A 12,479-nucleotide genomic window follows, 5' to 3' on the forward strand; every position below is an offset into this window, starting at 1 on the left:
GTCATCAGCAGAACATTTAAGATGCTTCTCCAGTTATGCTAATCATAGACACACAACAGGCAATTTTCTTTTCAGAATAACGGGCACATCACCCTACGGCAGACCAAATCTCCCATCAGCATTTAAAAGGGAGGTTTTGTTACTAATTTAAACCCACTCTATTGAGCTATTCTCATTAAGTACTCTAAATGAGGTTGGGTTTAACCTGGGCCAGTCTCTGCTGGCTGTCAGGGTCTCCCGGTTTGGCAATGGCTCTCTTGGTCTCCTCAATCAGGCTGGCGGATTTGTCCATGACATCCGCGGTGCAGTCCAGCATGGCGTTACGGGCATGAGCGTCCTCGGTGTTGGCAGCCACTCCACGAGCAGCCGAAGCCAGCGAACGCAGAGCCTGAGCCACGTCACGAGCAGCCATACCTGCAAAACACACGTAAACCATCCAGAAACAGACATTAGGAGAGATTGAGGGTGCCCACAATGAACACATGACTAACCCTTATGGGTTTCAAACCTGCAACATATGTGCTGAGTTACGAGAAAGATCTTCAACCACTATGTCACACCACCTGCCTGTGTTTGTTACAGCAGCAACAGATGAATAATATATTCCACAGACAGGGGACGCTGCATAACATGCCATCGGACATGGGCTTGATCATAACCTCTGAACAGACTGGCAAAGTGCTGAAACTAGCCAAGAGTTGGCAGCATGTGAGATTGATGGGGTTACCTGTGTAGTTCTCATTGCCTTGGGTGGCTTCACCGAGGAGCTGAGCAATAGCAGAGCTCACGGCTTTAGTGCTGGAGCCCAGATCCTGAGAACACTTCTCCAGCTACACACACACACACACACACACACACCAACGCACGCACACACAGAACTGTGTTAAAGAAATCATATTTTTATATTTCAGAAAGCATGCTCAAACAGGCCTATGGGTATCAATAATACAAGCTGAAGGAACACTTTGTGCTTTTCATTCACAATGTACCTTTTTAGAATTGAAAATAAAACAGTATTCACTATCTGTAGTGACTAACATTACATTGGGTGTAAAACTACAGTACACAATATATCAGTGGTTCTCAACCCTTTTGACTGCAAGGCAATATTGTTTCAATAATACTATATCTATATAAAGCCCGACAAGCTTTTTTAAGAATGAATGAATTTACATGACTTTTCCAGTTAATCATGATTTAGTGGATTAAGGATAACAATTTTTTACAATTTCACAATTTCTATCTGATAAAATATTTTAGAATTTGCCATAACTACATAAATGTGACTCTTGCTGGCAAAATGAGTTGAAATGTGCACGGGCTAATTTTCAGCTACAGGCAAAAGAAGTGAAAAATGTTGATTTTAGTTTATTTTTAGGTTTTCACAAAAATTAGTTCATTAAGCCCTCGTCTAGCGATCCCAATGCTCCAAATAATAATTTTAGACGTTAATTACACGATCCCGATAAATATACACATATACACAGAATTACAGTATTTAAGTATTCACGCAAACATAATCTGTTATGTCTTAAGTGAACGTTTGGGGAACTGTTGGGGAAAAACATCTGATGTGTAACATTATATTAGAACCGTGCATTACAGGATAGGACGTCTGTATCATTAATGTTAATTTATCAATAAAAGAAAAGAGGGAATTACTCGCTGCTCTTGATTGAACTGCTTTTGTGGTTTTAATAATCAATTTATTTGTAATGAACAGACTAAAGGAATTTTTACATTTGATTATTTGTTTTTCTTGAATGCGTTTGTTTAGATGTAAAATGAAAATGGTAATGCATTATTTGTTTTTTCTTATATTTGTTCTACTGTTTTTTTTTTGTTTTTTTGCATCTGTTCTTATTTATAATAATAAAGATAAAATAAAAAATAGCTATATTGTGACTATTAATATAGTAATTATTATTAAGAAAAGAAGTGGAGGGAAAGATGCTGCAGGTGATTTTGCTTTGGAACCTTCAGAAAACGAACTCGATTTTTCTCAGAATTGACTTTGCTGACTTCAAACAGGTGTAGCTCAGTCATTTTTCATCCGATTCCAACAAATCATACATCTTTCTTATTTTAATGTAGAATGTGAAAATGAAAATTTGCTCATTGTGACTCATTTTGCCAGCACAGGTCACATATGTATATTCATTATGAAAATACCCATGGAGTTTTAAGATCATCTGTCATCAGCAACATAGCTTATACAAGAAACGAAATGTGTCTAAGCTAAAGCGTGCTCGAAAAGACAAGTAAATATCTGTCTGTGTAGTGGCTTCTGTCTAGCAGCTGTTTTTGTGACATGCAAGCTCCTGACTTGTGGGTATAGGTGTGAAAACTGACAGATAAAGATCATGTCTGCACAAACATTTGAACACACATACTCATTCTTCAATATTACTATTTTCCACATTTAGAGTCATCGCAAAAACGATGGAACAACACAAAGGGAAGTTTTGAAATGATGTAGTATTATGTATTTTCTCAACTAACTTTGTCAGGCGCATCCTGGGATGCTTTTTGAACAGTACTGAATGAGTCTGCATGCGTGCTGGACACTTATTGGCTGCAGGTATGTTCAGTGCATGTACTGTTCGCACAAATACTGTGTACTGATGCACTCACCGTTTCTCCAGGCAGGGGTTTGAGTTTGCCTTCAGAAGCTGAAGCTTTGGCCTCCTGCATGTCCCTCTCCAGCCCCCGTACCATTGTGAGAGCGTTATCAATCTCCAGAGGACCACACGCCTCCTGAGCCTGAGTCAGACAGAGACAGAAGGCAGACAACCATGTGAAATTACATGTTCACCAGGCCTCTGTCATGTTCACTTACTTTCTATACATGTGTATATCACAGTTCTAGAAGAATGGACCCCATTTACTTTCTAAATAATATGTGGATGATTCATCTGTGGATATAACTGGCTTCATTATCTTTCATTGAAATGTAATAACTTGCTCTTCCTCTGAAATGACTTTCCTATTTGGCGGATGACACCAAGCTCTCATATTTTACAACCTCTCCCCTCCATCCACCTGTCAAATATAGATCTTTCAAACAAATGTTTCCTACATTTTTTCTAGTTGAATATTATGGTATATTAGAGAATGTGTCATGCTACAGAAGTAAAATGACGTCCTTTTGGTTCAAAATATTATTCAGTAAGTGTGTCATCACCAGGGCACAGGTAGAGAATCTGTATCCAAAAAAACACCAAAATGGAACATCCATCATGCATTTCTTATTTAATAAATAAATAAATAAATATGTGCACTACATGTGCAATGCACATTTTATCTAATCTTAAGTTCATTCTGTAGAATTTAACAGATTCCCCCCCAAAATACAGCACATTGAAAATGTCCCCAGATTCTGTCTAACAATAAAAACAATAAATAAAATATTATTTTTATTTTAAAAAAATCAATAAAGAAATATATTACTAATACAATAACAATACTGCTCTGTAAACAAAAAAACAGGTATTTAATATAATAAATAAATTTACATTATAATTTAATTTATAATAAATAAATAATATTATAAAAAAATATTAATTGTATTACTATTTAAATTATAACAATTAAACAAATCAATAAAGGGATATATAACCATAGCAATAATGCTATTGTACTGTAAAATAAAAAACAAGAATTGAATAATAATGATCATATGGTACCTTCTGTGCGGCCGTGCGCAGCTCAGCGAGAGCGCTGGCCAGGTTTTTGGAGCACTGACTGAGCTGCATGGCAGACGCCTGGTCACTGATGGTGGGAACCGTAGCTTTGGCCGCGGTCACCATTTTCGCCCCGGGCTGATGAAGAGAACAGACACCATGAGCTCAAATGATGCAGACTTGCACGTTATACCAGGAAGTGAAGGTCAGAAGAGTGAAGGAACCTGCAGGAAGTTCTGACTGGCTCCGATCAGGGCGAGCTGGGCGCTGGGGCTGTCGGGCTGAGCCTGGCTCCCTCTCACACCCTGAACCAGCTGAGGGATCTGATCCGCCACCCCCTGCAAACACATCAACATGCTGTTCATGCCGAGTTATTCCTTGAGGTTTTCAGGCAAGGGCTTATGTCATTATCTAGGCTGTGATAACTATCATAACACTCTGTAAGCGGGAAAACTGTGGTGATTGAACAAAAATAAGTGTTAAGCAGAGTTATGCTTTATGTTTCATGTGTTCACATCAGTCATTCACAAACACACAGCGCTCATGTGAACTGGTTTTAACCCGAGAGAAACAGGAAGTGGGTTGCCATGGCACTCACCTTGCAGCTCTGCACGAGTTGTTGCTGGGCCGCAGGGTTCTTGTTGGAGGAGGCGGCGTGCTGCGCTGCAGCGATAGTCTGAGTGGCGGCCGCCGCGGCCTGTTTCGCTGCATTCTGACGAACAGATATGACACAAACATATTTATTATAAAAACCACAGATAGAGCTACCTATAGCTGCGTATGCAAGACCCAAATTCTATCTACCTGAATAAGGAAATTCTGAAATCCAAAAACTGCTTGTTACACCCTCATTTAAATCAGTATTTCAAATCAGTAATAAAATCTGACATCAACTGAGCCATTAATGTGGTTTCTTATCCTCAAATTGGCGAGTGGCTCTTTTATTTAGAAAGCGGGACTTATTCTGCCACGTTGCGGATTGCATTTCATCTCATTCATATTCTATTCTGTTTTATTTATATAGCACGTTTAAAAACAACAGACATTGGCCAAAGTGCTTTACAAATCAGACATAGCACATACAGTCTAAAATGATAAAACACAGTAATACATCACAAAAATAGATCAAATTAATTACAGTCAAATGCAAGAGAGAAGAGATAAGTCTTTAAATGAGATTTAAAAACATCAAGAGTGGCACAAGATCTAACATGGAGAGGTAAACTATTCCATGAACGAGGAGCTGCAACAGAAAAGGCCCCGTCTCCTTTTGATTTGAATCGAGACTTGGGTGCTATTCATAGTGAAATGAGTGAACCGTCTTGTATGTATCCACTACTAGGTAACATTTTGGAATAAATACTTAATGTTTTAAAAGGTCTCTTTTGCTCACCAAGTCTGCATTTATTTATTTCTCTTTAAAATAATGTTTTTTTTTTTTTTTTTTTTTTTACAGTTTTAAAACAAATCAAGTGACACTGAAGACTGGAGTAAATTCATAACAGTAATACATTACATTTTGAAATATACTCAAACTGTAATTGTAATAATATTTCACAACTTTTACAGGATTTTTAATCAAATAAATGCATCCTTGGTGAGCATAAGAAGCGAAAGTTCTAGTTGGTTGTTAGGGTCTTTGGCCTGGTTACTAGGTGTAGTTCTGTCTGGCTGTTGGTTATTAGACATTGTTCAGTTTTGTATTTAGTGGCTGCGCTGCATTGTTAGAGCTAGGCTGTTCTAGCTGGCTGCTAGGGCTACGTGGGTCTTCTGGAAAGTCACTATTGTTTTTTGGCTGGCTTCTAGAGGTCTCTGGCAGGTCGCTGATAGGACAGGCAGCCAGTTAGAGACAGACTGACAGATATCACAAAAAATTAAGCCATAATTCTTCAGGGTTGTACATTCTGTTCTTTTTGCTGCAGATAACAAGCAAGCTGAAACAGAGGTAAAACAGAGGTCTGTGGAGTTTGCGAAACCTGTCGTCTTTCTCACAAGTTGCAACAAGTTACTTGTGAATCTGCAAACACTGAGCTATACACATTGCAGTCTTTAAAAACGCGATAAATCTTTTTCACTGGAGCCTTTGGCTAGATTTAACTCCATGAGCTATAAAACGTATAACTTTACCCAAATAGGGCAGCAAAGAGATGTTATAGTTGGCAACACTTCTAGAATTCATCTCGGCACAGGCAGTTATTTTCATCTTTGTGTTCTTGAAGGTTTGGCCTTGTGCGCTTCAGTCCTCACCTCCAGTTTGTTGACCAGTCTCTTTTTGATGGCATTCTGTGCCGCAGCGTTGGTGGCCATGCGCAGACCCTCGGCAGCTTCACGCAGCTTCTGCTGCTGCTCCTCGCTGTCCGGGTTAGCAGCCGCACCCTGCCGGCACACACAACAAACACTCAGCTCCATGCACAGCTATCCAGTCTAAAAGCACACACCGAGGCATCTTCTGTCCCACCTTCGCAGCTTCCACCATCTTGGCTGTGGCGTCAGCCAGGAGTTTGGCCGCAGACAGGAGTTTGCGGGAGTTCTCCAGGTCAGTCTCGCCCTCCGCGTCGGCCTTGATAGCATTGACTAAATCTGAGGTGGCCTGAGCAAGTATCCGGGCCTGTCGCACCATCTCCCCTGAACACAGAGAGGAACGTATTTATACATACATCAACATCCAAAGGCCTTTAAATGTGACTTTAGCACAAGTCTCTGCACATCAGTTCAAACTACATTAAACACGGACTATTAAATGTTTCTGTTTTAACATTCAGAAGGCACTTTTATATAAAGTATAAGTTATATAAATCAGTGTTGGGGTAATGCATTACAAGTAACGCGAGTTACGCAATCAGATTACTTTTTTCAAGTAACTAGTAAAGTAACGCATTACTTTTTAATTTACAAGAAAAACAACAAAATATCTGAGTTATTTTTTCAAACAACAGCTCTCACTGACAGCTCTCCTCTCCTCATGTTGAGAGAAATGTGACCCTGGAGCACAAAAGCAGTCTTAAGTCGCTGGGATATATTTGTAGCAATAGCCAACAATACATTGTATGGGTCAAAATTATCCATTTTTCTTTTATGCCAAAAATCATTAGGATATTAAATAAAGATCATGTTCCATGAAGATATTTTGTAAACTTCCTACTGTAAATATATCAAAACTTAATTTTTGATTAGTAATATGCATTGCTAAGAACTTCATTTGGACAACTTTAAAGATGATTTTCTCAATATTTGGATTTTTTTGCACCCTCAGATTCCAGATTTTCAAATAGTTGTATCTCGGCCAAATATTGTCCTATCCTAACAAACCATATATCAATGGAAAGCTTATTTATTCAGCTTTCATATGATCCACAAAACCTTATGACTGGTTTTGTGGTCCAGGGTCACAAATCAGGAGTGAGTGCAGAGGCGTTGTGTGCGCTGTGTGCTATCTGTAGTTCTAGACTAAATGTGAACTTGCATTTACTCATCTCACTTGCACAAAAACTGATTTAATATTCCTCAGAATGAATAAAACAAATAAAAATGACTCAAAACGAATAAAAACTCCTAAACACTGCCACTTCATGTTTGGAGCACTAGGGTAGCTGAAATATGGGCAGACAGTGAAGAAACAGCTTAAACATGCTCCTAGTACCTGCGTCCCCCATGGAGCTGAAGATGTTATCCGTCACGTCCAGGATGCGGTCAGTGGCCTCTCCGTGCCGTCCGATCGGCTGTCCTCCACTGGCGTACTGTCTGATATGCTGCAGCAGCTCATTAAGAGCCTGAGTGACACCTGTGGCAGCCACGCCCACCTGTCTGAGCAGCTGATCGTCATTGGCCGCCCCCTGTGACGCCTCCACACAGCCCTCCACAGACTTAGCCACCAGCTTCCCCGCCTCGACGAGCTGCTCCTGACACACAGGTGAGCTGATGGTGGAAGCCACCACCTGAAACACAGATAAAACACACACACGCATGAGCATCAGCTGAGATCAGCGAGTCTGTCTGTGGATGAGTCCGGTGTGAACACTCACTCGTGTGCAGGCCACCAGCTGTGACGTGGAGAGAGCACACTGGGTAGCAGCAGCAATCACTTGGTTCTGTTGAGCTAAATCCTCTGTTTTCTGAGCCACATTCTTGGCCTTTAACACCAGAGCCGCCGCTGCATTAGCCACAGCCTTCGCCAACTGCATCAACATGTCCTGCACACACATACACAAATAAACAAGCTAGTTAACTTAATTAGACAGATATAATATGTGACCCTGGAGCACAAAAGCAGTCTTAAGTCGCTGGGGTATATTTGTAGCAACAGCCAAAAATACAATGTATGGGTCAAAATTATCCATTTTTCTTTTATGCCAAAAATCATTAGGATATTAAGTAAAGATCATGTTCCATGAAGATATTTTGTAAATTTCCTACTGTAAATATATCAAAACTTAATTTTTGATTAGTAATATGCATTGCTAAGAACTTCATTTGGACAACTTTAAAGGCGATTTTCTCAATATTTTGATTTTTTTGCACCCTCAGATTCCAGATTTTCAAATAGTTGTATCTCGCCCAAATATTGTCCGATCCTAACAAACCATACATCAATGGAAAGCTTATTTATTCAGTCAAATTGCTAATAAATACTCAGCAGAGAAAACTTTGAGAATGACCCAGATACGAGCACTACACACGATACAGAGAGCTGTAAAGCTGTCAGATACAGCGCTAGAATCACTATAAACGCTTCAAAGAACAAGCAGTGTTGTACATAAACAGAGGGCAGGGCGGCACTAGAATTGTCCTGTTCAGAATGATTTCCGTTAAACCTCACGTTACCAAATGCGTTAAACTTGTTCTGATAAGCATTCTGTCCAAATAAGGACATGCACACGACTGTAGCACAAAACTTCAGTTCGGCTGTGTGAAGAGTGATAAGACATTCTCAACCAAACATAGAGGGTTTGTTTCGAACATTATCATATTAGAACCGATAAAAGACTTCAGAACATTCAGAACCATTTCAACTGTCACAGCTATGAGATCCATGAGCCCAAACCACACATATGGAAGACATCACAAAAACAAAATCATGCTCATTTGCTTTTAACAGCAATAACTGTAGGCTAATGCAATCCTAAACATTTGAAAAAGTGTCTCTCTTTCAAGAAATATATATAGACCCAGAGAAATTGATGATTCAAAATACGCAGGAGAAATGCTTTCTACAACAAGAACCTCCTCCTAATTCACCTGCCTCTCACTAAATCTGCATCCCATCAGTGTGAATCAAGCCTGGTTTTGTTTTAGTGTTGCGCACACCACTGTGCTCCAGATATAGGACACTGCAGAGCAGATCATTTGCACAATCAGCTTTGCCTTAATATCACATCTCACACCACAACATGCATCTGACCCATTTCAATGCTACACAGAATATTCTGTTTTAAAGCGCTATGGAGGAGATCAAACATCTCAAATGGTTAGACAGCCCTGACATTATAACAGCAATAGACTACACATCATAACTATTGCAGCATGATATACCAAACTAAAACTGATACTGTGATATGGCTTAGTGCAATTATCGAATTGCAAAGGCTAATTGAATAAATCTATGTGTTGTGGGTTTTAGAGTGAAGCGTGACACCGTGATCATCTACATGTGTGCAGCTCTTCATATAGTTTCAGATTGGCGGTTCAAATGAAATGAACACTGTATCATGAGCTGCACGCGTGTAAATCAACACAGTGCCACGCTTCACTCCGAAACCCTAATGAATAAGACAAATATTTAATTCTGCTCACTTTATGGCTACCGAAAGAGGTTTGAGTTGGTTATGTAACGAGTATACTCAAGTGTGAACACCCACATTTGTCCCAAATCATTCAGCCCTCAAAGAATGATCCACACAAACAATCTTCAATCATTTTTCCAGCTTTTTTCTGTTCTATGCAGATGCACCCCTCCCAATAAACCACCCCAAATACTTCTAGAACAATGAACTATTTCCAAATATAGCAAGCAGTTCATTGTTTTTTTTTTCATATCGCAAAGTCAGTTTTTTTCCAATACTGTGCAGCCCTAATGATTACTAAAACAATGGCTAAAATGATCACTGTTTTATGCTTTTTTTTATTTTACTGTAGTAATAATTGGTAATTACTAGAAAAATGTTACAGTGGCTGTCACAAGCTCTTAAGTGTGGCTTTTTTAGCAAACTAAACACTTCTAGATAAAAAGGGATGAGCTCTTTGATATGTCTCAACACAGGAAAACCACCAGTTCATTACTGATAGTTACAGGTCTGTATACACAAAATGTAGAATTTAGAGAATTATGATATGATTAAATGATGAAATCTCTCATGCAGAGAAACTGTGTGGATAATGAAATGATTGATTTCCAGTGGATATGGATGAGAATATAAAGACCTGTCACCACACCATGATCTGACAGACGGCACAAATGACAGTCTACACGAAATCCAGGTCAAACCGTGATCATTAAATCACTGATCACTGTTGCATTAGTTTGATTGGCTGGTGAATATGAACTGTTCTTTCTGTGTGTTGTTACCAGCATTTGACTATAGCGTGTCCGTCTGGAGTGTGTGAACGCTGCTGTACTTACAGACTGATGAGAACACAGGTTAATGCGTTACAGTCACAGCGTCAGTGTGTGTGTTTGTGTGTGTGTGTGTGTCACACCTGGAAGTGCTGATCCGCGTCGGACTCTCCGATCTGCTGCAGGAGTTCACCGCTGGCCTGACCCACATTACCCGCTGCCTGCAGGAGGTTCTGTCGCGGCTGAAGACACACACAGCAATATTAACATATCATAACAGCAAAGGCAATATTAAAGCAGTATTTGCTCATAACATCTAGATTTACAGAGTTGTTAGCGTTTTCTAAAGGACAAAGCAATACATGCAAGACAGCAAAAAAAAAAAAAAAAATAGTGGTAAAGTTTTAACTACACTATTGTCAATTTTTTTTGAAAGCAATTAATTTTTTTCAGCAAGGATTCATTAAACTGATCACAAGAGAGAGTAAACACATCTATAATGTTATAAAATATTTCTATTTCAAATAAATGCTGTTCATTTAAACTTTTTATTTATCAAAGAATCCTGAAAAAAATGAGTCATGGTTTCAACAAAAATATTAAAGGAACACTCCACTATTTTTGAAAATAGGCTAATTTTCCAACTCCCCTAGAGTTAAACAGTTGAGATTTACCGCTGCGTAATATCATTGCGCCTGCTGCACCCATGGTACGGCAGCAAGGTTCCTTGATTATTACTCCGGAATGAGAGTATAGTTCCTAGCCATATTGGCCTAGAAAATCACAACTTTTCATTTTCCGTCGGTCTCAGTACACGATGTAACTACAGAAGAGTCAAGTTTTAAATGGGAAAAATATAGAAACTCTTTGGTCATTTTTGAGCGTGATGCTAACGGTCTAATCAGATTCAATGATCTATGCTAAGCTACAGCTAAAAGTGCTACCGCCAGACCCGGAGATCGACTGAATGGATTCGAAAACGGTAAAACTCAACGGTTTAACTCTAGGGGAGTTGGAAAATGAGCCTATTTCCAAAAATAGTGGAGTGTTCCTTTAAGCAGCAAAACTGTTTTCAACATTGATAATAATGCATTTGCTGCAGTAAATCAGCATATTAGAATGATTCTGAAGCATCATGTGATGCTGAAGACTGGAGTAATGATGCTGAAAATTCAGCTTTGATCACAGGAATAAATTACATTTTAACATATACTCAAATAGAAATCCTCTACTTCAAATTGTTTAATATTTCACAAAATTACTGTTTTTACTTTATTTCAGATTAAATAAATGCAGGCTTGGTGAACCTAAGAGATGTCTATCAGAAACAAAAAAAAATATTTTTATTGACCCCAAACGTTTGAATGGTAGTGTTTGTTTAGGTTTTAGGCTTTGATTTCTTCAGAAAACCTTTAAGGGAACCAGAATCATTACCCAAAACACAACCATTAGATTCCTTACAATCCCCAGTCCTACTACTAACACACCACTGAATCCACCACATCAACTGTTTGCCACATTCTCAATCGCATGTTTGTACTGTAAATGCTGATACCTCAGTACTGGCAGGCTGAGCGGTCTTGAGCATCTCAGACACAGCACAAGCCAGGCTCTTGGCAGCACCTAGAAGCTGTTGGCCATGTCCTCCCTCGTCCTCCATCAGCGCCGCCAGCAGTTTGACACCTTTAGACATCTCGGTCAGGTTGGAGGAGATGGTGGTGACAGCACAGCCCACAGCAGTGTAATCTGTCTCTGCCGGGTCACCTGACACACACGTTCAGGGACAGACTACATTTTACCACAGGACCAAAAGTCAGTGGGGGAACTAAAAATGATCTTCTCACTGAAGCGGCACATATTTTGCATAGCAAGCACACAGTCAAGAAGAGTTGTCAGCTAGTGCGATGCTAAGGAAACAGGCAGAATGCAGGGTTGCCGGCTGAAACATGTCATTGTGTGTCACCTGCAGTCAGATTGACCATGGAGGCAGTTCCCGCAGTGATGGCGTCCACCTGAGAGTGAATCTCATGTTTGGACTCATCCATTTTGTTCTTCCTCCATGCTTGAGATGCCTAAACATCAGAGAGAGGTTGTTTAATACAAGTACTGAGCACATATACATTCATCACTTTACATCTGATTACAGCAGCATGTCAGAAATGTTTCTTTCCACACATCCACATGCCGTATATCTACATTCCTTTCTAATCATTCATTTAGCCCTGATTCAGAAGTTTTTCAAAAGT

The 12,479-nt window shown here is 39.5% G+C and overlaps 1 protein-coding gene across 1 annotated transcript in view; it reads right to left on the minus strand.

Annotated features, from left to right (window-relative positions):
- Positions 1-12,479, minus strand: part of tln1 (talin 1) — a 95,157-nt gene that overhangs the window by 29,694 nt on the left and 52,984 nt on the right. The window contains 13 exon segments of the mRNA XM_016462513.1: positions 182-414; positions 728-830; positions 2,635-2,763; positions 3,687-3,821; positions 3,908-4,021; positions 4,282-4,395; positions 5,931-6,059; positions 6,142-6,308; positions 7,324-7,618; positions 7,706-7,873; positions 10,377-10,475; positions 11,789-11,997; positions 12,197-12,305. Coding sequence (XP_016317999.1) covers positions 182-414; positions 728-830; positions 2,635-2,763; positions 3,687-3,821; positions 3,908-4,021; positions 4,282-4,395; positions 5,931-6,059; positions 6,142-6,308; positions 7,324-7,618; positions 7,706-7,873; positions 10,377-10,475; positions 11,789-11,997; positions 12,197-12,305 — 2,004 coding nt within the window.

Source organism: Sinocyclocheilus anshuiensis, unplaced genomic scaffold, assembly GCF_001515605.1.
Source record: "Sinocyclocheilus anshuiensis isolate Anshui unplaced genomic scaffold, SAMN03320099.WGS_v1.1 scaffold664, whole genome shotgun sequence".
Lineage (NCBI taxonomy): Eukaryota > Metazoa > Chordata > Actinopteri > Cypriniformes > Cyprinidae > Sinocyclocheilus > Sinocyclocheilus anshuiensis.